This window comes from Trichoplax adhaerens, genomic scaffold (genome assembly GCF_000150275.1).
Source record: "Trichoplax adhaerens TRIADscaffold_22 genomic scaffold, whole genome shotgun sequence".
In the NCBI taxonomy this organism is placed as follows: domain Eukaryota; kingdom Metazoa; phylum Placozoa; class Uniplacotomia; order Trichoplacea; family Trichoplacidae; genus Trichoplax; species Trichoplax adhaerens.
Window position 1 is genome coordinate 207,079 of NW_002060963.1, and position 27,433 is coordinate 234,511.

A 27,433-nucleotide genomic window follows, 5' to 3' on the forward strand; every position below is an offset into this window, starting at 1 on the left:
CTGTACACGGTAAACTGTACTGTAACCGGTCAAGCTGATTTGGTACTGTACCATACGCTGTACGGCATCATACAGATTACACTGTATCAGAAAAATCTTGGATTGCACTACAGTAGATTGGAAGATTGACTCCGTTGACGAACGGCCCTCGTTGACGAACGACCCTCATTGAACAACGACCCTCATTGACCAACGATCTCGCCCTAATTTATACAGTATTTGGCATACTGTCAACCTTCAGGCTGATTTGGTACTGTACGGTATCATACTGAGTACAGTAGACAACAAAAATCTTGAATTGCACTAGATAGGGAGATTGACTCCAGCCAATCACCTTCATTGACCAACGACCTTGTGCTCAAAGAAGAAAGATGGCGCAAGCAGCGGTCTTCGTCTTTGCGCTTATTGATGATTGCTTTTTACTCTTTCTTGCTGTTTACTTTGTATCCTTTTCAAATGTTGATATTTTTCAATGTGTAGACGCATACACGCACATCCATAGGGTACAGTTGTCCATTCTCGGTATCTGATCATCGATCTGCTATTGGGCAGTGTACAATGCAGATTGCAATTGTGCCATCATTTTCTCATCTCGGCTTTTATTCCCATCGGTATAGCGTAAATCATTTTCAACCAATTCGTCTATACACTCAATCTACCACCATGACACTATTGTACTTGAGATGATCCAGACACTGTCCAAATTATCTACTCTCTATTCTCATCGTGCAATGATAATATTCACAAATCTCCCTGATCCACATCATAATATATATTAATGTATGTGAAGACACGTATTATCATCACCGATCAAGATTGATTGCCTCACTTTCTACTGTATTTCCCACAAAACTTGATGGATCATCATCAAGCAATGACTAGGTAATATTGAAATAGTAAACAATAGACAGTAGATGTACTATCGATTGGGAATGATGAAGAGGACATTGAACATTCAAAGTAAACGAGTTGCAGCAAAAGACTACTTGTTTAATACTGAATTTTAAACTTAAATTGATTCATCCTGCTTAAATGAATCATCATTGTACACTTACTACGCCTTCAGCCCTTGACTAGAAAACTCCAAGATTATAGAATTATCGGATCTAGAAAGTGACCACATCAATGCTACCACTTGCTGTACCAGGTTAAATAGGGTAAGCTTCATTGTCATTGATAGTGTACTATGCTCAAAATTGCTGTCAGACAGGAATCAGTCAAATCAACATGGCATTGTTAACTTGAAATATCATTAATTAATGAATTCATTATTAGCCTCATCTTCCATACATACACATGTACAAAAATTGCAGTATCATCAGCTGGAGCTGATGGACTGCATTGATTTAGTCTGATGTCATAATGAACTAGGGGCTACAACTACTTAATTTGTATGACAGTCTTAATTGATTAACAATATAATTGTTATTATTACTGATTTGCTATTCATATTATCAAGTCATTTACCACGCTACTCAAAACAGAAATGAGCAATTTGCAAAAACCTTATTACTAAGTCAATTTCTTTTTGTAGTGGCTGCTTCCCGAGGCTTTGGCTCAATTACTGACTACAGTCATGCTCCTGTTAAGCTTTGAGTTGATGTTCCTCATATTCACTTTACCCATGACAATATTCTTGGTTAGGAGGTATGTATAACATTTTTTGATTCAAATTTACAAGTAGGGCATGAATGAAAAGATACGGTATTACATTAGATGTGATGTTGCCTTACGAGTATGGTGATTGCTGTAAACTTGTAAAATGTATCAAGCAACGATGCTGCTAGTATAACGGTAGCTAGACGTTAGCAGTTACCCGTACAGCCAAATATAAAATCCCTACTCCACACTAAAATACAGTCTGAAATACTCTAGCATGTCCGAGGTAGTAATGACTGCTTGATTCATAAATTTTCAATAGGATAATTACCAGCCGAAGAGGTCATCTTGGATACTATGATCCCACTGAGATTTATAACAGAGGATTGCTAAAGAGTCATATCAAGGAAAGCATGATTAAAATGGCTTATTATTTGTTCGGATTTTTTATATTCTTGTTCAGGTTAGAACCAAAATTGTTACACTTAGATTAAGAAAATGCAATAGATACATATTTTAATTTTTCATGTGTTCGTAATCATTATCCATGAAAAGCTGTTGTACTGTACTGTACGTACTTAATTACAATGCAAGAGTAACTCAAATTACGGTGCTTTCGTTAATAGCATGATTATGGCATTGGTCCAATCGGGTAATGGCGATACCTCAGTTCCAAATCCAAGCCTAGCAGAAGGCCTACCTTTGTAGAGAACTTATGCCATCTCAAAATGTTGTTTATCCTTCGCCATCATGATTATACTTGATGGATCGATTATTTTGTTACTTGTCTAGTATTTCAGTTATGCTTTAACCCGTTCATCCTGGCTAAAATACCATAAACTATACTAGCAATTTACTTTTCGTTGGCTGTAAGTTATCTTACATAAGATACAGTAAATCTGTTTTTCGCTTGGGTTTTTAATATAATAGTTTTAAATTTGCATTGGAAGATTTCGCAAACTTGTTGAAGTAATTGATGACGAGATGGGAGTTTTCCGGAATAAATTGGATTGTAGATTCTTAAATGAATCGCCGGAATGGTGCTAGTTCGAGCATAATTCGCAGTTTTAGGGTTTGAGTAAAATTATGCAAGGCTGATTATCCTTAATCTTAAATCTGTAATATACATGTATGTTGCGTACTGACAGTATATTCGATATTCTCTTCTTTACTGATTCTGTTGTGAATGAAACGATATTGAATGAGTGTGCTTTCTTTCCGTGATAATTGTGAGCATCTAAACTATTCCTTTAGAAACTGTATATATAAATACAATACATCTAATCTTGCTTATTAGATATTTTAGCGGATTTAAAATTGAATCATCTTACAAGTTGTAATTGTTTTTAACCTCCTAAAAGAAATTCCTTTCTTAAGTAAAGAAACAAATAATAAAATTGCATCAACTGTTTGTAAATCATACAGTATAAGAGATTCAACCATATTCTCTTGCGTGTATATAAGATAACTTTATAAGATTGTCAGAAGAAGCCATTCTATCCTTTCAGTAATCTTTGAAACTCTAGGAAATAGTTAATCATGCGGATTAACTTGTTAATGAAGCGATATTCGATGTAACCTATTAATAGCGTACATTGCATCCTTCTTATATACTCATAGTGACAACCGAGAAAATCACCAAATTGCACGTGCACTTTTACATTGATGATCCCAGGTTTATAATTACGCAGTAATTTTTATTTGCTAGTCCTTGAACGCTTTAAAATTTTCTTTAAATCAATTAAATTATTAATGCTGCTAGACGACAACCGGTTCAATTGAAGCGAATGTTTGACTAACTAATTAAAGAGTAACATAATATTCCTAGAAACGGTTAGCTTAATATTGGAATTTTAAAAATAATGTTTAATGGTTTACTAGAATATCTGACGAAATATCGTTGATCAACTATCCGTGATGATATGAATCATGTTTTGATATGTACATTAGCTCTTGCAACCATGCTATATACTACATGATACGTTAGTACTAAAATATGTTCTTTAATTATCGACTCGGGAATAATCGCTAGTATTTACGATCACATAGTATTCAGCTGGTAAATATGCTATATTCAACATGTGTATACATTATTTATTAGAGGTTATACTACGTCAATCTAAATTGAGTTTACTGTGCCCTAGCAAGTATAATCTTTTCGTAATAGGTTATATGCTTTAAGCTTTTTGTATAAAGATTTTGAATCTATAATATAATAACTTCCGAAATAATTGCATACATTCATTGAAAGCGAAATCGTTTTTGCTTATAATTGCATTGGCGATATAGTAGCAGAGTGGTGCGTATCTATATTTATGAAGTATTTAATCTATTTAATATTTTTGAAATGTTTCTATTCAGAAGTCGAAATTCTTTTACTGATGTAAGAAATGTCAAAATATTAAGGTACAATTTTAAGCCATTAAATCAGTTTTACGGTACTGCATAAGTTGCAGTTATGACAGAATTGGGTAACAGTAGGTGTTACGATGCCAGTAGCAAAAGACAAGAGTTAACGGAGTTTATAAGAAGCTACTGGTTAAATTTAAAGCACGCGATTTCTAGTATTTTGATTGGATTGAGTTCAAATTTACCTTCAACTAGTATCATCAACGCCAATAGTCAGTGATACCACATATTTTACCTCCAAATTGTAGAGATTGATCTGGTTTCTTGCGTATATAAATATTATTATCATGCTTCTTTTGAAATAATTCAAGTTAGCCATTGATTTAGCTATTTTAGGCGTTTCTTAGATCTAGTAATACTGTCTTTGATCTTTAGCCATTTTACATAACACTAATGACTAATTTGCTATGCGATAGCAAACGGTTTACTGTTAAAGCATGCAATGGTATATTCATGATCAATATTAGATTTTTCCAAATTCAGATTCAGTTTATAAAATATCCCAGTTAATTGTAAACATTTTAATACGCAGTTCATGATATACAGTAGAATATGGTGTAATAAATGAAAAATAATATAGAAATTCATAACAGCTGTCGATGTGGTTAGCAAAAATTGTTATCAAATCGATCATGTAATTAGCGATTGGTTTGCAACTTTCCTTTTCCGTCAATTTAAATTATTTCGCCGATTAATATATCAATTCACAACTATACTATACAAACGATGACTGATCTTATCTTTCTATCGAATATATTAATTTTGTACAATATTGGCATGTACACTTAACTTTGATGTTTTATCTGTGTTCCAATTTCATTCATTACGAGATAACAGACAGACAGATCAGTTTAAATTTACGGAAAGTGCTATCGATGCATTACATTAACCTACGTGAGAACAATTTACTTGATCATGCTTATTCTTACCTCAGACTACATTGAACTACACATATATAAAATAGTGAAGAAAAGTACGTCGTGCAAAGTACAATTTCTTATCTTCTTCGCATGATTATGACTATAATAAGAAATCCGATTAATATTGCCATAAGATATAAATCCCAGTTGTTTGTCAAACTTTTATCAAGTTTCACGTCATCCTGTTTACCGCTCAAATAGCGTCCAAAGCCCTGTAATACAATTACAAAAGAGTATAATTATATTTTGTTTCAATCGATGAAATAGTAACAGAGAGAACCTCTTACTTACATGTCTTAGCCATTCAGCGGTGTATAAAAAAGACAATTTTGCTAGGGCTAGCTTAACAGGGATATAAGCTTCCGTACTGGCTTCGGATGCCATATCATAATACCGTTTTGCCAAATGCATATCCTAATCGCAGCAAGTATCACATTATATTAGTGATAGTAATAGGGTTTACAACACCTAACCAAAGCTATTTACAAATGGAATGTTCGTAGTGTACGATATTAGTAAAATTATTAATCACCCTTTTCAATCCTAAACCTCTTTCGTGCATGTAAGCTAAATTAAACATAGCTTGCGCATTATTTTGTTGTTCGGAAGCAACACGATAATTTAACGCAGCTGCTTCGTAATCAACTTTAGTACCAAAACCATAATAGTGATAATCTCCAACTTTAACTAAAGCCACCGTTGATCCTAGTAGTATCGAAAAGTAAATATGATTGGGAATAATATTTGTTTAACATTTTTAACTAAATAACGTGAATTTTTACCTTGTGATGCTGCTCGTGACCATTGCAATAGCGCGCGTGGATATTTTTCAGTTTCTCGGATATGCGAGGCTTCACCTATACGAGATTAAATTGTAAGCGTAACTGAAATGACGTATAAGATCGCCTGCTAGCGACTGGACGTTGAAGATACCATTGTAATACCATATAGTTATACACATATATAAGCAAACAACTTCTTGCCTTTATCAAGAATATATGCAACGTTGCTTTGGGCAATTTCATAACCAAGCTCAGCCATAAAACCGTACTTAATAAGGGCATCACTAATTTGCCCGTTTTTAAAAGCATTGTAGGCTTCCATTAATATTCGCGACCACTGTCCTCTTTCAGCTACTGTTTTCAATAGCTACAATGAAATAACCAAAGACGTTAATCATTATAGTTTGGCTAAATATTTTATGTCACTGTGGGTTTTCAAAGTAGAGATTTTACACCCTAGATTTCGAATTTCTTATAATAAATATACTACAAGGTGATAGTATATTAATACAAATATAGTAGCTTATAATCTTTATAACAATCAATTCTTACTTCAGTGGCTGTATGGCAGGATCGGATGATACCATTTCCGGTTGCATGGAGCATGCCAAGGTGATAAATGGCTAAAATGTGCCCTGTAATACAATACATTAGTTTAAAATTTGTATCAGTAAGCCAACTTTAAGAAGAGTATATTATATCTGGATGCTCGTACCACTTTGTGATGCTAAATTGAAGTACTTTACAGCTTGCTTCAAATCTTTCGGCGTCCCTAAGCCTTCTGCAGTAATCATATAAGATATATTTTAAGTCATTTATCGTAAATTAATAAATTGTAATCAAAATAACTTATAATCTGTGCCTATTTTAATATTTAGAACATTTGATTTACTATAGTGCATGAGCCCTAGCTGAAGTTGTCCATCAGCCCATCCTTGCTGAGCAGATAGTGAGAATAGGCTGAAGGCTTTTTTATAATCTTTAGCAAGACCTTTACCATGTAAATACATATCACCCAATCCACAGTATCCGATAGGACTTTTCTATAGATATTGGGTGAGAAAATGGAATTAGAGGCGTGAATATCATTATATAGTACTACAGACTACTGTGTTTAAACTTAAAATCATAATCGCATTATAATGAAATACCTTATCAACTGACTTTCGGAAATACTCTAAGGCCGTACGATTGCTTTGTTTGATATTCCTGCTACCTTCTGAATATAACTAGGAGTAATGCAACAGATGGAAATAAGTATATACGAATTTTTACTCGAATAAATCGGTATTATTATGATAAAATTATAAAAATTATACTACGGCTTACTTTTCCTAAAAAAGCATCACCAATACCATCAGTTGCTTTAGTAGCCATTTTAAAATACTTTAATGCTTTCTATAAGAGATAAAAACAGGAATATTCGATATTTTTTATTCCGACGTCAAATCAACTACTGCAAGGTCAGCTCTATGAAATTGTACATTGATTAAAGCCAAATAAGAAAATCGATATATACCAGATGATCTTTCTTAACTCCTCTACCGCCTTGATAGTATAGTTGTCCTAACGCTGTCTAAAAATTTTGAGTACCAGCACATTTAATGGAAGCGGTGTAAATATTCAGCATCATCACTTTAATTTTGATTGTATTGTATATACTAAAGGTTATTTTCCATGGTCTACCTACCTGCGCTTGCAAGTCACCTTTCTCAGCCAGAAATTGATAATACTGTACGATGTCATCATCTAGTAGACCAATTTTTGCAGTACCCTACATTTATTACGAGAGCATTTGATTATCAAGGTGCAGTAATGTTAGCTTTTAAGAAGAAATTACATCGGTTCGAATAGGTAGCATAAGATAATTAGTTTATGCAAAATCAGTTATTCCTGCAACTGTGCGTACTTGTTCGGCTTCTTCAGATAATCTAATTCTATGTATAGCATCGCCACCAGAGGTTGCTGCTGCTGCCACTACATTATAGGCAAAATATGAGTTTAATAGAGATTTATGATATTAAGGATATTACTATGGAAGGTTCAAAACAATATCAGATTACCTTTTGTTGCAACGCGTTTATAATAAGATAGTGCTGTTTCACAACTTTTAGAAACACCAATACCATTAAAATATCTATATCCCTGTAACATAAATTGGGTACAGTGTGAATGACTAATTAAAAGGACAATTTTTATTACGAAATTAGGTTTAAGATGCTCACCAGTGACATCTCACCAAAGGTGTATCCTCCTAAGGCAGAGAAGGTATAATAAACCAAAGCCTATTTTTCAAGTGATAATAACAACAATATACGTTAGGGAAAGATAATTTCGTTAACAGTAACTAGTTGTGATGGCATAGATACAGTCAGCAGTATAATTGGTATTCTAATTTTGTAAATAACTCACTATTGCAATATTATGCAAAACCATAAGATAAATAGTTAGCGTAATAAGTCATTGTTCCTCATTTGTTACTAGGATGTTGGTTAAATGCGTAACATAAAGCATTATTATCATTTGACCTTAGCTTGGCTTGAATTGAAACCAAGTCCGGTTGCGTGCAGATAGCCTAAACCCTACATATGTTTACAATAAAAACAAGATTTTTGCTTATTGCAAAGTATGTGTACAGTATAGGACCTGCGATAAAAAATATAGTATATAGGGCAGACGATAGTTTTATTGCTATAATTTAGTGACGACTTGTAAACTTAACTTTCCTTTAAATAGACAAGAGATTTATAAAATATCCGTATACGCATAAATAGTTAATATTGTGTTTACATGCTGGCCAGCAGGATCGCCTTTTGCCGCTAATTCTTCTAAATCTTCAATAGCTGCCATGACGTTTCTTGGAAAAACATCTCCAAACTTTAGTAGAGAAATTTATCAATTTAGGAATATTAAAACAATTGTGAGCTGTATTACATTGTTTCTTTATTCTCAGATTACAGCAATACGTATGTAAAATTGAAGAGTATTTTAATTTTAGAAGTTATAGACTAACCAACTTTGCCATAGCAAAATATCTTCTGGCTTCAATATACCCAAGATTTTTCGCTATTTCTAGCAGTTTTCGAGCACTAAATGACAGCATTGGCATTATGACTTTTAATATCGAAGTAAATTACTAGTGACATAAGTCAAAACAGGTTATTAACCTTTCCTTATTGCCGTCAAATTCACTCAAAATTTCTAAGGCCTGTTCATATTCAGATTGGCCTGGTGCTAATAGACGATTTTTGGTAAAGAAAATTTATAAAATCTTAATATACATCATGCACAAATTATAATTATGTAGACGAAGCTTGCAAAATAAGATTACATATATAGGAGTACTTTAGTATTACTCAGACATGATGGTATTACTTAAATGGCAGTGGTAACTAAGAGTACGATCAATTGTAATATCTATAACTAAGCATGAGAAATTTAAATAACAAAATATTGTGGTTAATTAAGAGTATATTTATGTTACGCAGATATGAAGACATTATTTACATGTTAGCGATTACTATAAAATGTGGTTAATTTTAATGGTTACAAAGTATAGAAGAGTAACTTAATAAAAAATATGTTATTTTATCAACAATATCATTGTCTCTTCATTTATAACTATAAAACAATGAGCATGAAAACATAGTCCTATCATGATAACTAAACAAAAAAATGTAGTTTACATCAGTAATTATTTCAGAATTGCAAAAGTAGAACAATTACAATTAATCTTGGATCGCAGATTATCGCTAAGAATTAATTTTACTACATGATCTTAAAAGTCGATGAAAAAATTTTCATTTTACATTAAGAATTTATATAAAGACTATGATGAACAGTATTAATAAGATAGCCATCACTGTATACCTAGATCTTCCTTTTTCTCTTGTTCAGCACTACTTTCTGAATCACTACTATCTTCATCTTCTTCTTGAATATCGTCATCTAGCTGTAGTTCCATTGGATCAATTTGCTTAGTTGGTGAAGAAATATCTTCCGACCGTTTCCGTTCATTAGAACTGCTGGAAATCTTGTCGATAATACGAAATTTATTATCTGATGATTGACCGTCATTTTGAGATGCAGTGTCACTTTTCTCATTATCTTGATAACTAGCAGAGCCAGATTGTCCATTATTATCACTGTTGAGATTATTTGGTAACCTATTATTTTCCTGAGCAGTATTTGAGGAAGTTTCTCGAGAATAAGTACCATCACCATTGTTGACCAAGTTATCATCATTCTCTAGCTGTGTTTTAACCGGTCGTTTCTCCTCCAATTCCTCTTTGGTAAGCTCAACTAGCGATTCAACCTCTTTCAGTAGTTTCTCCAGTACAACGTCGGAAGCGAGTTTCAAATTATTAAAATGATCGGTTTTTTCCTCACCATTTCCACCGGTCGTTGTCTCAGAATCTGGCTTGCCTAAAGATTAAAAATCATATTAGATTTCAAGTGGTATTTATCACCATCAACCAGTGACTAATAAATCTACTTGGTTAATCAAGTTCAAGATTCGTCACAAGATGTCTCATGATTTTATAGCACATTGTAACAACTTTATCGTACTTGTAGCATCGGTGTCTTCAGCATCTTTTTTGTCCACTTTGGATTGTTGTTCATCAGCAGTCTGGTCAGCTAATACAAAACATTCAATGTTAATAGCGTAACAGACGTGCGTTATAGTAGAGTTTTAGTAACAATAATGTACTCTATAGCGTATAGAAAATTAAAGCAGTAAGAAATTACGTCAGTCGATATGACTGTCCAACTGAGTTAATGAGATCGAGGCCTGAAAGTCAAGTTTGTGGTCATTTAATTCGTCTAACTTGCAGGTTATTTATTTATCTATACTACGGTAGTAAGATGTGTAGTACTGTTACTGTTGCAATGGAGTCCAAAGTCATTAATCAGTGACTGCCATGGAAGTATTATTAAGTAAAGGCAGTTTTCTAAATGCTATCAATGAATCAACGCAGGGTTGATGAATAGGGATGAGAATTTACAGATAAAAGTTAACTAACAGACGGTAGGAAATTTGATGATCTACTAAGATGCTAAGCAATATTACTTCTACTCGATCATTCAGAGACTGTCATGGTAGTATTGTAAAGTAAAAATTTCATTATCAATGAATCAGCGTAGAGTTGATGATCAAGGATAAGAATTTGAATATATATAGACGTAATTAACCGATAGACCTCAAGAACTGCTATTCTTACGGGTTATCTATTTACTCGTATGGTAGAGTAGCAACAAGCTTATCACGATTACACGTTGACCAAGTTGATCTTTCAGAGATAGCTATAGCCGTACAGTATTCAAGACATGGTTCTACCATTAGCATAAGGTTACTACATGAAAGGTAGGAAATTTTGTGTATTGTGTAGCAGCACAAACAGTCAGAAATACTATTCTAATTCAGAGGTAGATTTGGGATTAGTATGTAGCAAAGCCATGACCACCGGCTGACGTCGGCACGTCCCTACTACCTACCTTTGAGAGCGATTGAAAATAATAATAACATCATATCAACATAGAGATTCATTACTTACAACATGCGAATGCTACAAGGACAACGATAATCCAGTACATCAGGTAGTAGTCCTTCATTTTTGAATTGCTCATATTTTATGCCTAAAATTACTAATCAATAAAATGCAAAGCGTCTTTCCAATCCACTTCCACAGTCTTTGCAAGAATGGATTAACCAATGGCTTCTCCACTGATTCGCCTTGAACTTGCAAGCTTGTTCCTAACGTACTCAATTTTTGTAATCTCTACTCGTTCGACTAAGGGATTTACTCTTTCAATAAGTAAGATTAACTAGGCTACAGTACAGACTACACAAAGAATTCTCTTATTCACCTTGTAATGAGGTAAAACCAAGATGAAATAAAAAATTTCTGAAACAACTTGTTTAATTAATTAAAAATGTTGGACAATGCAGTGGAATTGAACCAATGAAAAAATGACAAGATTACGCTGCAGTTCCAGTGTCCAATGTCCGTACTTCCCGTGCATCGCTACGATGTGGTTCGAACTGAGTAGAGTGCAGTACAACCAACTATGAACATGCGCAGTACAGTACAGTACAAACAACTATGAACATGCGCAGCACAGTATAGTACTGTAAAGTCAAAGATTACGCTGCAATGCCAGTGTCCAATGTCCGTACTTCCCGTGCATCGATACGATGTGGTTCGAACTGAGTAGAGTGCAGTACAAACCACTATAAACATGCGCAGTACAGCACAGTACTGTAAGGTCTACAGTATGGACTACCAAATAAGTACTGTACACTGTACTGTACTGTACTGATTTTAAAGTACAGTACTGTACTGTACACTGTACAGTATTCTGCAAGACAGACGGACATTTCTTACCAAATGAGGCCATCAATATCCAAAAATGGCTACTCAGTATGGATCTTCCGTGTCTGTTTTCGAAATCACTGGTACTAATTTTAATAACATCGATGATCTTATATTAACTGTCTCCAATCGGAACTTAGTAACAGATCATAAGATTGAGCGTATTATTACTTAATTTAGAAATAACCAGTCAGTTCAAAATCGACCATCTGTACTGTATATTAATGAAAGTGCTGTCGTAACGAAGTGTCACTCAGTCCTGTCCAGTCCGGTCCAGTCCTAGTCCTAAGTTGGACCCAATATTTTAACGGGATGAGGTCCATAATGTCTGTCCAAAGTGTCCATCCAAAGCATATTCCAGTGCTTGGTACAGCAATTCATAAATAACTTTGTTACCACAGGCTGACTAGTGTACTATACTATAGTGTCCAGATGATACTGGAACTGTGAACACCATGCATAGTGAACACTGCTGAACACCTGGCGTAGTTAAACTTGTCAGCTCCAGCCGATCAGCAAACGCGATAACTCAATAAAGCAAAATTGGAAACTGTGGATTGCATCAGAAGAAGGCGAAATGTCCAGCAAGGTAGAATAGGATAGAGCTGGTTAACAATAATACTGAATTGACTCTACTGGTAGCAAATTGTGAATGCTTATGATGTAATTGCCAGACTTGCTACTGACAAGTATCACACTACGGTGTTACTGTTTGCAATGCAAACTTGAGAGCTCATTTCAAGTTGCTTCCGCTTTTGCAGCATAACATACGCGTATATTGCAATATTATGCAGCGCTGATTGAATACCTGGTGGATCAGCTTTGAAATTAGGCTTTGCAAGCATAAAATTGATCTTAGTGCTTTGATAATGGAGAGTTTACAGGATATGGAATCAAAATATCAGAAACAGTAAACAATGTCTCGCGCTTTGTTGTAATTATCCTATCATCGATCTCAAAGAGTTTCACATTCTAAAACTACGATCGACAAACTCTCTTTTACTGTGCATTCACAAGTTGCTGTCAATAGGATCGCTAGTACTATGTTAGTTTTGTCTAAAAACTACTCATACGCATAATTAGAAACTGCATACCGTAAATCGTTCAGTTAATATCAGTGGCAATCAGCAATGGACAATACTGTCATGTCCAGTCTATTGAAAAAACTCTTAAAATATTCAAATACTACGACTAAAACACAATACTAACTAAATCTATGACTTCACCATATTTAGCCACGGTTGTACTCTTATTTCCGCAGCACCTGTTCTTGGCGTGTTAGAATAGGTAAACTGATTATTTATTGAATTCAATATAATGCTCGATAGACGAAGTACTGTAGATCATAATGTTAACGAGAAATCCTAAGGTTCCTGTAGTGTAGTTAAGGACTTGTCATCAATGTTACTATGCATAAGGTAAGTAAGTTGAATTAGTATCATCAAAAGTGACTAGCTATTAACTTGTTTACAGTATGCTATGAACAATTCGCTATCATCTAGGTACAGTAGCTACAAAATGCAACTGTCATATATAGACATGTACTTTTGAATGCTAGCTTCTCATTGATAAGCTTAAAATTCTCGCTCAGGGTCTGTTGACTATTTCATTTTTCTCGGAGGTTGTAATCAAAGATTTTTCAATCTTTTTTTATATTGTAAGCTCTCGCTCTCAAAGGAATCGAATATGATTATCATCCTGTGCACTTGTTAAAGGATGGTGGCGAACAGGCTAGTTTTAAGGATAAGTTTAAACTACTTTACGTTCGTACGAAATTAAATTAATCTTTATTAATTTATTTTTTAGTTTAAGGACGAATACAAAAGTCTTAATCCGAATTCCTTATTGCCAGCACTGGAAATAGATGGCCATTGTCTAGCAGATTCGGTGGGTAATCTCAATTACAGTAACATTATGAGCCTTATGGAATTTTTCTAGTACGTACAATACAGTAATGTCGAGGATTAACCATGGACGTATATGACAGATGAGTATTATAGAATACTTGGATGAAACAAGACAAGATCCACCGTATTTGTTACCGAAAGATCCAGCAATAAGAGCGACGGTATGTCGATCAATTTGCGAGTATAATTGAAGATACGTGTATTTAAGAAACTTTTTTTACCAATGTTTGAGTTATCACTATGAAGTAGAGATAGATACTGCATATACAACTTCTCTACACGGGATCGGATCATTCCTAAATCATCTGGAGCAAATAGTACGATTTCTGATTTATTTGCTTTTATCGCATGTACTATATCTCCCTATAGGTACGACGAATTAGCAACAATATTACTAGTGGTATTCAGCCAATCCAGGTCTCTAATACTGTCTATTTTATTTATAACTACGATGGAAACGGCAGCTACCCTATTTCAATGAATACTTATAGTATGATCTTTGTTCACAGAATCTTCGAGTGCTGATCTATGTAGGCGCAGATAAGAAAAAGGAATGGGGAAAGCACTGGATTGAGCAAGGCTTTAATTGTAATGTTACTCATTCTAACGTTTGATGATGCATATTACTATTATAATATAACCTTCTGTTGGTGTACATCTGGTATTTATTACTACGAAAGTTAGATCTCTAATTAGAGTTTAATAATTCATTGACAAAATTTTCTTACTTAAAATATGGATAGCTCTAGAAGAGTTATTAGAAAAGACTAGTGGTAAATATTGTGTTGGCGATGACATCACCATGGCTGATCTTTGCTTGATTCCACAAGTTTACAATGCTAATAGGTACTGGTTTACCAGTGTGTATGATAAAGCCTTAAATCAATACTCGCTAATCACTCATTTTATATTGGGTATGACAAGGTTTGAGGTGGACATGTCCAGATACCCAATTATAACACGCATCAATGCGCAGTTAGAGAATCATGATGCATTCGTAGCAGCTCATCCAAGGCAACAACCTGACTGTCCGGATGAACTCAAATAGAGTTAGCACTGGATGACACTTATCGTTAACTGGTATACGAATGATGTCTTTCTATCGATTAGAACGTAGATGCAATTAAGATTTTAGTGATCTGTTTAAAAATTGGTGCTGTAAGAGGACTTGTACAGTGAGAAATAGTAATGCTAATATTGTAGACGCTGATTTTTGCTAGCTATTATCACATAAAAAATTATAAAATATATGCTAATTGTATTGCAAAGCTGCTCTTTCTCTCAATGTGCAGTATGTGAGGCAAATCTGGCAAATAAAAAGGATCGTCATAGATTATTTCTTACGTACGATAAAATTATAACGCCAAAAGCATGCGTTCAGAATTCTCGAATCAGTCGTTCTGGAGGAATGAATTAACCATTACAACATTCATATTTTAAATTATCCTCAATTTGATTGAAAGGTTTGATGATTGGTCATTAGCCGCATTTAAATTAGCTGTATTTTTCAAGGCAGAAATCAACCCTGCGCTGTCATGGACGTAGACTAACAAAGAAAGCGGCTCTTTCTAATAGAATTGCAAGACGGTGATATTTTGTAACTGTGCTTGATATACAGTACAGTAGGCAACAATCAGTTGCAATTGAATATCTACTCTTCCTTTAAATGATTGCGTTAATTACATTATTTACAAATAAATTATACTATTTATTTATTTACTACTAGTTGTATCTGCAAGGCCGCTTTATTGTTTATTAGTAATAATTATGAGATGTATTACGTATTCCTACTGAATATTGGGCTCTAAGTTGAAAATTTCTTCCCTTTACAAGTCCTTAGTTGAAGGCTTCCAATTGGTGTCCAGCAGTTTTTGACTTTTTGCTATCTTCTGTAGTCAATCGACAGTTGAAATCTTTTCTACTGCAGTGCTCTAATCGACACCGCTTCATCGAACCCATTCCATGATCAACTCGCCCAAGTTGCCTGATCAGTTCTCAAAGTAGTCAGCATTCCATCTACACTAATTTTTATACTGGTTTATTTTTATTCCTACAAGGATTAAGAACTGGTAAGGGCAACTTGAGCTGAGGCATCAGTTTTTGCTATCTTCTGTAGTCAATCGATAGTTGAAATCTTGCATTGCAGTGCTTGAATCCACACGGCTTCATCGAGCCAATTACTTGATCAACTCGCCCAAGTGGCCCAATCAGTTCTCAAAGTAGTCAGAATCACATCTACAGTCGTTTTCATATTGGTTTATTTCCATTTCTATATGGATTAAGAACTGGTAAGGGCAACTTGAGCTGAGGCAGTCGTTTTTGCTATCTTCTGCAGTCAATCGATAGTAGAAATCTTTTACTGCAGTACTCTGTTTGCCACGGTTTCATCGAGTCAATGACATGATCTACTCGCCCAAGTGGCCCGATCACTTCTCAAAGTAGTAAGGATCGCCATTAGTCCATTTCTCTGCTAGTGGTTTAATCACTTGTCGCTAAGTTGTTATGGACTCTTATTATGACATCATTTCAGTACAATACTATATACTGTAGCCGATTACAATACTTAGTACTATAAAGGCGGAGAAAATACTGTACAGTACAGTACAGTCCAGTCCAGTACATTACAGTGTACAGTATCTGGGCCACCGTAAAATACGGTACGGTACTGTGTTGTACTGTACACTGTACAGTACAGTACTGTACTGTACATTGTACTGTACTGTACAGTATTTCCCCCGCCTTTACAATACTAAGTATTATAACAGGCTACAGTATATAGTATTGTGCGGACCCTAAAGGTATCGGGCCGAACCGAGCCGAACTCAGGTCTAGTTACAGACTTACAGTACAGTACAGTACTGTACAGTATCTGGGCCACCGTACAGTACAGTACAGTACGGTACGGTACTGTGTTGTACTGTACTGTAATGTACCGTAACTAAATCTGAGTTCGGTTCGGTTCAATACCTTTATGGTCTATCAGTATAGTCTGTATTGACTCTGTAAACATTCTTTCTGGACAGTACCAACTGATACACTACAGTACAATCCAGCACTCAGTAAAGGATATAAAGGCGAGGCGATTCTTCAGTATGTGTCAATACGTTCGAGGTCTTGAACAGTTTTTGAGATTGATTTTTTTTTGGCTGTCGCAAGATTGTTGATTTTTTCTTCTCCATTCCTATTCCCTGCTAAATAGTCCACCATGAAATTGACATTGGCTATTATCGCTATCATCTTTTGCATTGGAACAGTTTCAGCTGGTATGTGTATTCTTTGTGCTGTTGGATGAGTTTGAAATAGGACAGGAGAAAGTTGTTTATCATTAGGAATAGTGTACATACAGTAGGATACAGGACAGCAGGTTGGGTTGCGTTAGCTTTTTCAGTATGGATATGCATGTTGTTGGTGTCAGCGATTTCCTAAATTATCCAAAGTTGGACGTAGAATCGTTTTGAAGACGAACTGGTTAGCATCAAAAGTAGTGCCAAGTAGTGCGCCATCAATGCAAATCAACTCTTTTGTTGTTAGACGTAGTTTATCTTCCGACGTTACTGATCATGATCGACGAATAATGATAAATTCATGTAAAAGGCATCGGTTGAATATCTCTTATGATGAAAAATTGTCTTCTTTTTACAAGATGAGTGTATAGGATTAAGTCAGCAGTAATTGCCATTCTATTGCCTATATTAGTCAATGTACAATCCTGAACCGGCCTAATGGACAAATATCAGTCAAGAATAAGAGACTTTCTGTAGTTCAAATCTCAATAATAATAACGTACGGTTTAATGAGTCTGGAAGTAAGTCATACGGTAAACTGTACTGTCCTCAACAACTGCTGCAACCACACCGGTCATAATATTGGTTATTTTCTTTCTAATGCAACTGTAATATCTGCTATGACAGTATTAGGATCATTGCTTCAACAGTAATATCCAACTATTAGTTTTGTAAAATTTCAAGCACTTGACTGGGCACTAAACTTTTGATTTATGGATTGCCATGTTTGTCGGTCTAATGTCTGATGAAAGTGGAATAGCTTGTGCGCTTATTCGCCTACAGTATCAGCAATGCAAGATTAGGTCATAGGTCGTCATAGCTTGTGATCATTACTCAACATTAATCAATACCTTTACACATTGTCTTCTTTAGCATGATATTGTTGTTGTAAGAAAATAATATTTTCTTAGAATAGAAAAAGTTGAACTCTGATTTCAATGCCTGAATACTGTTTATTTATGACTGGGTAAAATTTTAGTGAAGTTGCCTCCATGCTGGGCTTATTTACAAGAACATGCTTCTATTTTGGAACATGGTGAACCTCATATGGTTGGTGGCTATACGCCTCAATGTGATGAAGAAGGTTACTACAAATTGATGCAATGCAGTGGAAGCACTGGATATTGTAAGTGGTATATGGATGCTATAATTTTGCTTAAGGAAATATAGTAGAATTAGCCTTGCAAAAGCATTTGACTTTAGTGATTGGCTAGTAATTCTCAGATTAATGATGTCAAAACATCAGTGTACTGTATTACGATCGCAAAAATAGAATGGGCATATGTACTGCCATTGCAATTATTCTAAGGGAATAAAACTATTCCAAGTGATTTAACTAGTAGGACGACAATAAAGTCAAAATACCAATAATGTACATATTGTACCTAACAATGTAGTGCGGCACGGTATCTCGACTATACATAGAATCTTCATCTGCTTGCAATATGTGTTATCAATAATTTTACTCTTTACAGGCTGGTGCACAACACCTATTGGTTTGAAAGTACCAGAAACTGATCGTCGACCAGGCCATGCAAATGGATTAGATTGTAAGTTCTTATGCGACATGGGTACAGTGTTAATAAGACTACTTCTTATATGTATATATATACTTGTATTTTTAATTTGATCGTATACAGTCAGCATATAGGAATCGGATATATAGCATTTAGAAGTACTGTAGATTCTTACTCGATTCTTTTTATATCTTTCACTGTTACTTATAATTTCAGTATGTATATATAATATATATTTATAGTCGGTAAGTACGCATTGTGAATATACAAGTATTATTTTCAAGTAGCCACGATGATATGACGTAGCTGTTTATCGCATCAGCTGAATAGATAGCTTAAATCGCTTTGAATTGTAGTAGTATCCTTACTGCTTAGTTCATGCGCTATGGAACGTTAGCCTTGGATAATTGATGGGCCCATATCGTTTTTAGATATGGAATATAATTGGATTTACTAAGTTATGCTACTCTTGTCTGTTGAATTCATCTAGGCAAAGCCGAAGTTGCAAAGTATGCTAATAGTTCATAATGGTAGTCCATGAGAGACATACGGACGGTATCAAAAAAATTATCAAAATTGCAACAGTAGTAATAATACGTATAGATTCTGCAATAGATAAAATAATTATACACGTATAAAGGATAATTGTTTTTCGTCCAATAATCAATCATGATTCTACCGTTTTTCCCCATTAATATTGTAATTTATATAACTTTAGATGAAAATGAATTCTATTAGACATTATGATCCGAACGCTGTTTTCTTTAAACCGTGGTTAATAACACTCTTCAATTAATTTAAGTCAACATCGATTTTAACAAGCAATTAATATTACCATATAATTTACAGTACTTTTTTGTCGTTCGTTCGAATAATAGACTAATAATAATTTTAGATCCAGGCATTTTATAAACAGTAATAAAAATAGGCTTAGAACATTCATAATGGTTTACCATATAACGTTTATACTAGCAATGTGCAATCCTTCTTAAAATGGTCCGGTCTTTCAAATTAACTGTAATTCGTTGGGCTAATGTGATGACTATTATTTTTTGAATGGTACTGCAATGGCGCAAAGGGGTATACCTTGTTGAGTATAAGGCAAGAAATTCTAGATGCACCTATATTTCTAGAAGTCCGTGTATAATGGTACGAATATACCGTGTCGTATATGCGCGATGAAAATAAAACTGGTTAATGACAATTACTGTAAATAATTATAATAGCGATATAAATAAATAGATTTATCACCCGTGATTGAGTTTCATAACAGGGCGAGAGTATTACAATTATGGTATCGCATACACGCATACTGCGCTACTTATGAACGGGTAGTGTAACCCCAAATTTAAAAAACTTTTGATAATAATAGTACAGTCGCTCTTTATCAAGCATCTAGAACTTACAAGTTTAGCATTTCCATTTGCCGTTTTCATCGTTGTTTAAAATCTGTTCTCAACGAGCATAGCATAATTAATCTACGGTTAAGCCTAAGATAGTCATAAATATTGCCCAAGAATGAATAAAATTGAAATATCGTAGTATCAAGTAATTGAAGAGCGACTGAATTATACTGGATTATCAATCTGAATGTCAATGGGTTTAGTATTTCTTCACATCATGGATTTTAATTAATAAAAGCTTTCTTTCCATGAAGACTGCTTTGATTTATATCAAGGACTGTACGTATCATCAATTAGTGTAGCAAAAAAATGAAAGATGATAACACTTACGTAAGTTTGTTATATTCTACAGTTTCTGACATGAAATGCTTTACGGTTGACCGACTTTCTAGAATATATTTCTGGTAAGGATATAATTACGTCACATAAAATTAATTTTTTTTTACATCACTTTATGGCCGTCGCGATGACATCACGTAACACATAGTAAACTATACAATTTTTAAGGCACAAAAATACGTTGCATGTAGTACTCCTGCGATTTCATTATTAAAAACTTTCAAACATAAGGCTAGAGTTTACAGTGCTTTAAATTACTGAAAACTGGAAACTCATGATACGCATTACCAAGGTAGCTGGCAGTTATGTATATGTCATACATATTACCTAAAAATAGTCAATACGTTATATCTGAAATACTGACTGAGCTCTTGGGTGCTACAGCAAATAACTAGAGTACTCTATATGATCAGTTGGCGCTCGATTACTGAATGATGCTTGAAACTAGAAATGTACCGTTGTGCCATCTTTACCGCGTATACTGAAAATATTATTCTTCGCTATTTTCAACGTATCGGTGACTGTGACTTGATGGATTCATGGGCATCCACGACTCATTCATGGCTAATACCATAGACCAACATCGCAGTAATTACTACCAAAGTTAATACTTTATTTAAAGTTTCAGATATCTTAAGACAGGGTACACAGCTGTAGATAAATTATCAATTAATTACTTTTCAGGTGTTTAATTGTATTGTACAGCGGAGGAAATGCAACTGAAATATTTCTTACAAGTAGTAGGTTGTTAAAGTAAACGTATATCCAAAACAGGCGTTCTTTATTTAAAGTCGAGATAAAGTTCTTAAGGTTAAAAGCAACTATTTGACATTAACTATTCCCATTTTCTTTGCTTCTGTTTCATAAATCAGTAATCTCCATAATTTCATAACAAAAACTTCAGCTTCATCGTCGAGAACCTATGGTACAACAGAATTAGGTCATTGGAATACTGCATATATCATTTTGTTCTTCACATCATATTTTACCATTTCTAGATCTTTAACAATGGAAACCGGAGAGTTGTGCTCTTTAACCTGTATCGGTAACATTATGCTAATTAATACTTACAATAACATCAAACTAAGTATCAAAATTTTATTTCTAAATGTCAGTTGAATATTTGTCGTGCAAAACTTCACCTTCTCGCAAATGAAATCAACTAGGGTTGGCTCTTCTTCACCGATGTATTCGGTTATCTTTTTAATTACCCATGTTCTCATTCGCTTCTCTATTAGCGACTAAATTTTGCAAATATCTTAGCTAGATCAACTATGCACGAGAATACAACTTTAAGTTTGCAAATATTTATACCTCATCTACTAAAGACCAGTTTAATGGGTAGTCGAAAAGTTTTTCTTTATCGGACGGAATACTTTCCATAATTGCTTTAATTCTTCTCTTCTTTTCATCAGGAGTCATAACAACTGGTGTAATAGCCTTCATTTCTTCTTCGGTGTACTCGAGAGGTACTAACTTTCGTTTCCGAGATTTCTCGTTTGCAACGCTTTCGTCGTCTTCGTTATTAAATACAGATTCGAACTTCGACTTTTTAGTATTTGGTGCAGGATTTTGTTGTTTCGCAGTTGATAATCCTATTTTCATGTTAAGTCCGAAGCCACTTTTTTTATTTTCTTCAGATGCTGATAGCTGAGCATTCTCATCTTCGTCACGAGGTCTCTTTTTAGTATTATCAACCGGTGCATCTTGAATTTCCTATATTACGTTATGTTAAATCATCTTTCAGTTAAAAATTAATATGAGGGAAAGCTTTCGATTGTTCTATTGCACATAATTGACTACATTAATAAATGCATACCGCGAACTGTACCCTTAAGGTTGTTGTTACCTTAATAATCGGTTGAGATGAACTGGTCGTATCTACGGGAGGCTCTTTTGAAGTGATAGTTTCATTTGTGACCTAACGATTATGTTTTATTTGTAAGTGCTTTAAACAACCATCTTAAAGTGACATTTATTCTATATTTTTCAACGGACTACACAATCGTAATGAAATGGTATTGATTAATTTCTGTATCGTAGAAAATTGATGCTGCCAGCGAATTTTCATTTGTAGCCATTGACAATTGCTACAGTGTATTATCGATACGCGTATGTACGTTGTATACAACTTACCGGCTTTTCATCAGGTTCAGCAGGTGGTGAACAGTTTGCTCGTTTTCGTTCGGATTTTCTTTCTAATTCCTCTAATTCACGTTGTCTATCGCGTTCATCAGAAGCTATTTCCGCTTCTCTGTCGCGTAAGCGACGAGTAAATGCCGATCCCCTAAACATTATACATGGTAGAATAAATATATCATTATCATAATTTTAACAACGATATTTTCATGGTTTCCTAAAAATTACTTATAATAACGGTGATCATCTTCGTCGTCATCGTATTTAGCTAAAAAATCGAGTAAATGCCGAATCTCTCTCTCCTATGTTCAATTTAAAAATAAAAGATTTTACATTAGGTCATCAAAGGTAACCAAATTTAGACTTCATAAGTGGGATTATACAGTAAGTATATAGCATACCGTCTCTTTCTTTAATTTTGAATCGCGTTCAGCACTTTTTTCGTATTCGCGTAATTTTTTTCTTTCTCTGGATTCCCACGATCTGAGTTCCTACAAAATTGTACATCCAAAGATCGATAAGTAATTATCATTCTAAAAGAGGAATGTAAAAAATATTCGCAATCAATAACTTACGCTTTTGTACATTGACTCTCGTTCTCGAAGTTTCCTATCTAATCGTCGCTTTTCTATGATTTTATTTTCATCCATTTCTTGATCAGCGGACGGTTCTCGGCTTCTAATATCACGTTCTATCCTTCTATCGGTTTCTTGTGATACTTCCTTTTCTTTCCGATCACTTTCTTTTTCCTTTTCTTTGTCACTTTTCTTATCCTATTAAGTTGGGATATCATATGCAATAGCGTCATATAAAATCATGGCAATTGGGTTTACACTTTTTAAAGACCATTAAGTGACCTTATATGTTTCTCTAAAAATTCGTATTTCACGGCTAATTAAGTTCTTTTGATCCGCATCCATTTCTAAGTCCTCTAAATTTTCCTGAAATGCAAATGAAAATAAAAAATTATTATCCAACGTTATAGCGACACATGAATTATTATGATCAAATGTCTTCATAGCATACTTCAGAGCGTGCTAACTTAATATTCATCATGGATGAGGGTTTAGGAGACTCTACAATAGCAAAAACATTTATATATCTTACGCCTTTAAAATTTGTAATGATACATTTATAATCATCAATGTTGCTCAGAAGTACCTTTTATGAATTCGTTTTGTAATTTACCAGCTAAAACATTCCAGTTAGCTTTCAAAAACATGTCAATCTCCGCTTTGACAGAGATGTCTTCCTCCTAGTATAGAATATGAAACCGTTAGTATACTGAAAATGTTGTTAAACGGGATGATATTGCATCTGAACCTCCTGATCGGGCGATAGATCAGCTGACTCAATATCCATAACAGTATCAGAATTATTTTCCGCTCTCCTTCTAGCGAGATATTCATCTAGTCGTTTTCTATTTTTTTCGTCTACCTTAATCTGTAAGAAAGTATCAGTTAGGTTCATAAGAAACTGAAAGTCAATTATATCGCGTACACTGGGTTAGAGGAACATAGAAAGCATTACCAGTAATTCTTTCTCGCCAACTTGCAAACCATGCAATAAACGTAATGCTCTTAATGTGGCCTCAGGATCAGCGTATTCACAAAATCCGAAAGCTGTGCAATAAGTAATGATGGTGGATCTGTTAAAATGACCTCGATGCATTGTAGCTAAGGTCAATCTACATACGAAAGATAAAACTTACGTTGTAATTTTCCAGTTGCTCCTTGAATTCTTTTCCAGCTAACTACGGTACCACATTTCTATTTCGCATCAAGATGTATAAAAATCATTAACGGATATTATTCGGAGTCATTAGATCACAGCGACTTTTAATTTCGACAGCAATTGGACATAAAACTATTATTTATGCCATTTCATTCCATTTACTATTATTAAAATCTACATCTATACTACTGTAATATATAAGCCTTAGCCATAGTTTTGATAGTTAATGCAAATGTGACTTTGAAATATATAGCGATAAACGTTACATATGATACATACCATTAGTAACTGCCTAATAAATGTATCAGTCGCTACTTCAGTGATGTTTCCAACAAAGACAGTTGTAGTTTTAGGCTTCTCCGTAGTTTCCTAAGCCAACGTTAATGACATCACTTTTTAGTACGTAAATTAGACTTTACAGTATAGTAAATGCAATACTGTGCAAATATGCAGCAGATATATATATATATAGCGAAATAATCAACAGTAAAAGATCTTTAAAGCAGTATACCTTCAAGGCAGCAGTCAAACACTTACATGCGTTGACATCTATAATGTGGAAAAATTATGCCTTAAAATAGTTACGTAATTTACCTGTTGACGTTGTGTAGCAGGTTTAGTAGCCGGTTGTGCAATAGTTGTAGTCGTAGGTAGCGGGGCTGGTGGCATAGTGGAATTAGCAATCGGTGGTATACTCTACAGAATATGTAAAATGATGTCGAATCGATATAAGTAAACCGTAGAACAATTACTGTTACAAGTGGCCAGCTAATTCTGTTAGTATTTATGGTATTGAACAAAGTATCATCTCTAAATTAATTCTTGGATATCATGTATTCAATCTATCAAGTAATTGTTAAGTTATAAGCAATATTATCAAGATTATTCAAATTGGTAACCAGGAAGCCGATGAAAAGTTACTTACTTGCATCATATGAGGTGGTACTCCGACCCCAGGAGGAACCGGTGGCATAACCGCAGGAGCACCTCGCAATGCAGCTGCTATCAGGTTAATAAAGAGAGGTTGATTTAAAAGTTCGTGTTATTTAGAAAATTTAGGTACTACTGGTTTATTTTAGCAACATTTGGAGTAAGTTCTATAATCGTGTTACTAAGCCAATCATCTCCATTGAATATTATCATAGACTATTTCAGAGTACAGACAGGGCAAATTAGCTATCAATACAGGTGATAATACAGTACATAGTGTCTACTGTAAATATTTCAATCACAAACGCGGAGAAAACTACCAAGAGAACGCTTATAGTTATTATTTGTGCTTTTCTACATTGAAATTATTTCCAGTTATGTTAATTATGAGAACATGTAGAATCTTAACGCAATGAAACGAATTGAGATAGCTGGCTGACAAAGTAGAAAGGGCATAATCGATCCAATGCAGTTTGTCAAGTATGGTAGCAAATAGTTGCGAAATGCCTTCGTACGAATAGTTTTTCTTGACGGTAACGATCTAGCGATCGATTTCAAGATCGTCAATGAGATTATCATTCTCTAGACGCGATCATTGTAACGATAGGAAAATGTTTGATGCTGACATTTTAAAAAGTAAGATTACGAATTGAACTTGAATTGATGCCGATCATGTCTGTGCCAACGACTGGTATAGAGCTTGATTGCAGATTAAGTGGCACAGTAAGTTTTTTTTGATACAAGATAATAGTACGATAGCAGCCAGGAGACTGTTGTACCATGGACTACCAGAAATGACTACGTAATCATTTCCAGTAGTCTATGGTTGTACGTTGCCTGTTTCCATGATGAGCCTTGAAGAATAGAGTTTATTTCCTTGCACTATTCTATCGGAATCGACGTTTTCTGTCTGAAGAGAATGATGACAGTGCTATATGTTGCAGTCGATGGGATGAATTCAAGATAGATGGGATAAAATATGACTTTGGTTGTAGTATTTCACCAGTCGAAGGGAGTTGAGTAACAAACGATGACAACAACAACCCATCATGCAAGTAATTTGTGGAGCAAAGGCATTTACGAAAGAATATTAAGAAATGTATCAAAGTCCAGACTATCTATCTCCAACTACAAACAAGGGTATCCATGCGTACTATCCTATACATCTATCGATCACGGAGTAATTGATTGACAGAGATATTTAATTATGATGGAAGGACATTTATGCGATTACTTTGGCCTTAGCTAACTAGAGTCTACTGTCTGTGTATATCAATCTAGCATAAGAGAGAGAGAGAGAGAGAGTGGAGGTGATACACCTTAACTACCCTATCAGTACATCGAGTTGATACATTTGCCTGTTACTAAGAACCATTTGATGATAGTAAGCCATTGAAAAATAACAATTGCAAATCAAGTTGAACGATTAGGATGGACAACACGACAAGAATTGTCACTGAACTATGCCATCTTGGCTATGTTAACATGAGTGTAATTGAGCAATATGATCGATGACATAGAATAGACGACATCACTAACCATTGGGCGGCATTGGAGGCCTAGCAAACGGATTGAATGTCGGCATCGTCACTGGCATTCTAGCCATTGGTGGTGGTACACCAGCCATGGTGACTGGGGTCGCCGGTACATTGGATGTGGTAGGTGCATGGACTGGCCTGTGTTGAAAATTCGACATTACTTTAACAGAGCGTTCCTTTAACTAGCTTCGTTGCAAGATTGAAATCGGTTTGGAAGACTTGTAGTCTACCATAAGCACCGTTTCAGTTGGATGGCAAGCAGTTTCTTCAATGGCAGTTTGTCCGCGTTTTTATGCAAACTTGTGTGGAACCCGCAGTCACTACTGTAGCCAGTAGGTGCTTGACGGAAGTGGCACACCACGACAGTCACTAGCCTACAGTAGCCAGTAGTGTACGGCGTGTTGTATAGTCGTTGAGCTAGACGACCTTTCCTGCGCTCACTGACTGCGCAGTACCAGTTTCTTTCATAGCGCGTAAGGTCTTCTTTTAATCAGTCTCTCCTACCGTCTGTGCCTAGCGTACTGGTACAGGCAACTGGTACCGCACTGGTACTGGGAA

The 27,433-nt window shown here is 34.7% G+C and overlaps 5 protein-coding genes across 5 annotated transcripts; 3 read left to right on the forward strand and 2 right to left on the reverse strand.

Moving 5' to 3' along the window:
- Positions 1–371: 371 nt before the first annotated feature.
- Positions 372–2,093, forward strand: TRIADDRAFT_32218 (uncharacterized protein; the record flags this gene model as incomplete). The annotated part of the gene is made up of 4 exons (XM_002117149.1): positions 372–443; positions 1,089–1,157; positions 1,535–1,647; positions 1,922–2,093. The coding sequence occupies 4 exons, from the start codon at positions 372–374 to the stop codon at positions 2,091–2,093; spliced, it is 426 nt and encodes a 141-aa protein (XP_002117185.1).
- A 2,912-nt stretch (positions 2,094–5,005) lies between these two features.
- Positions 5,006–8,593, reverse strand: TRIADDRAFT_32291 (uncharacterized protein; the record flags this gene model as incomplete). The annotated part of the gene is made up of 17 exons (XM_002117208.1): positions 5,006–5,120; positions 5,209–5,342; positions 5,461–5,633; positions 5,711–5,785; positions 5,888–6,077; positions 6,263–6,345; positions 6,426–6,491; positions 6,603–6,753; positions 6,862–6,939; positions 7,040–7,108; positions 7,230–7,282; positions 7,397–7,484; positions 7,620–7,687; positions 7,774–7,855; positions 7,936–7,995; positions 8,239–8,292; positions 8,501–8,593. Coding segments are annotated over 17 exons (1,632 nt in total), but the record flags the coding sequence as incomplete, so codon positions are not given.
- A 4,726-nt stretch (positions 8,594–13,319) lies between these two features.
- Positions 13,320–15,039, forward strand: TRIADDRAFT_32265 (uncharacterized protein; the record flags this gene model as incomplete). Its single annotated transcript, XM_002117150.1, has 8 exons — positions 13,320–13,371; positions 13,747–13,831; positions 13,911–13,971; positions 14,072–14,152; positions 14,361–14,408; positions 14,501–14,579; positions 14,735–14,837; positions 14,916–15,039. Coding segments are annotated over 8 exons (633 nt in total), but the record flags the coding sequence as incomplete, so codon positions are not given.
- Positions 15,040–17,087: 2,048 nt separating this feature from the next.
- TRIADDRAFT_63147 (expressed hypothetical protein) lies at positions 17,088–19,736 on the forward strand. Its single transcript, XM_002117151.1, has 4 exons — positions 17,088–17,254; positions 18,255–18,401; positions 18,751–18,825; positions 19,283–19,736. The coding sequence occupies exons 1-4, from the start codon at positions 17,197–17,199 to the stop codon at positions 19,318–19,320; spliced, it is 318 nt and encodes a 105-aa protein (XP_002117187.1). The 5' UTR covers positions 17,088–17,196; the 3' UTR covers positions 19,321–19,736.
- Positions 19,737–21,355: 1,619 nt separating this feature from the next.
- Positions 21,356–26,964, reverse strand: TRIADDRAFT_61221 (uncharacterized protein; the record flags this gene model as incomplete). Its single annotated transcript, XM_002117209.1, has 20 exons — positions 21,356–21,454; positions 21,524–21,571; positions 21,677–21,775; positions 21,849–22,250; positions 22,384–22,455; positions 22,671–22,821; positions 22,902–22,975; positions 23,075–23,164; positions 23,249–23,446; positions 23,531–23,614; positions 23,700–23,749; positions 23,835–23,928; positions 23,997–24,116; positions 24,204–24,295; positions 24,385–24,442; positions 24,687–24,776; positions 24,945–24,956; positions 25,002–25,103; positions 25,333–25,409; positions 26,877–26,964. The coding sequence occupies 20 exons, from the start codon at positions 26,962–26,964 to the stop codon at positions 21,356–21,358; spliced, it is 2,100 nt and encodes a 699-aa protein (XP_002117245.1).
- Between the last annotated feature and the right edge of the window lie 469 nt (positions 26,965–27,433).

Excerpts from the sequence above, each read along its gene's own strand:
- TRIADDRAFT_63147 (XM_002117151.1), top strand. The coding sequence starts at position 17,197 with ATGAAATTGACATTGGCTATTATCGCTATCATCTTTTGCATTGGAACA. Across the intron at positions 17,255-18,254 it reads CATTGGAACAGTTTCAGCTG|TGAAGTTGCCTCCATGCTGG; the intron begins GTATGTGTATTC and ends GTAAAATTTTAG. Across the intron at positions 18,826-19,282 it reads CCATGCAAATGGATTAGATT|GCAAAGCCGAAGTTGCAAAG; the intron begins GTAAGTTCTTAT and ends GAATTCATCTAG.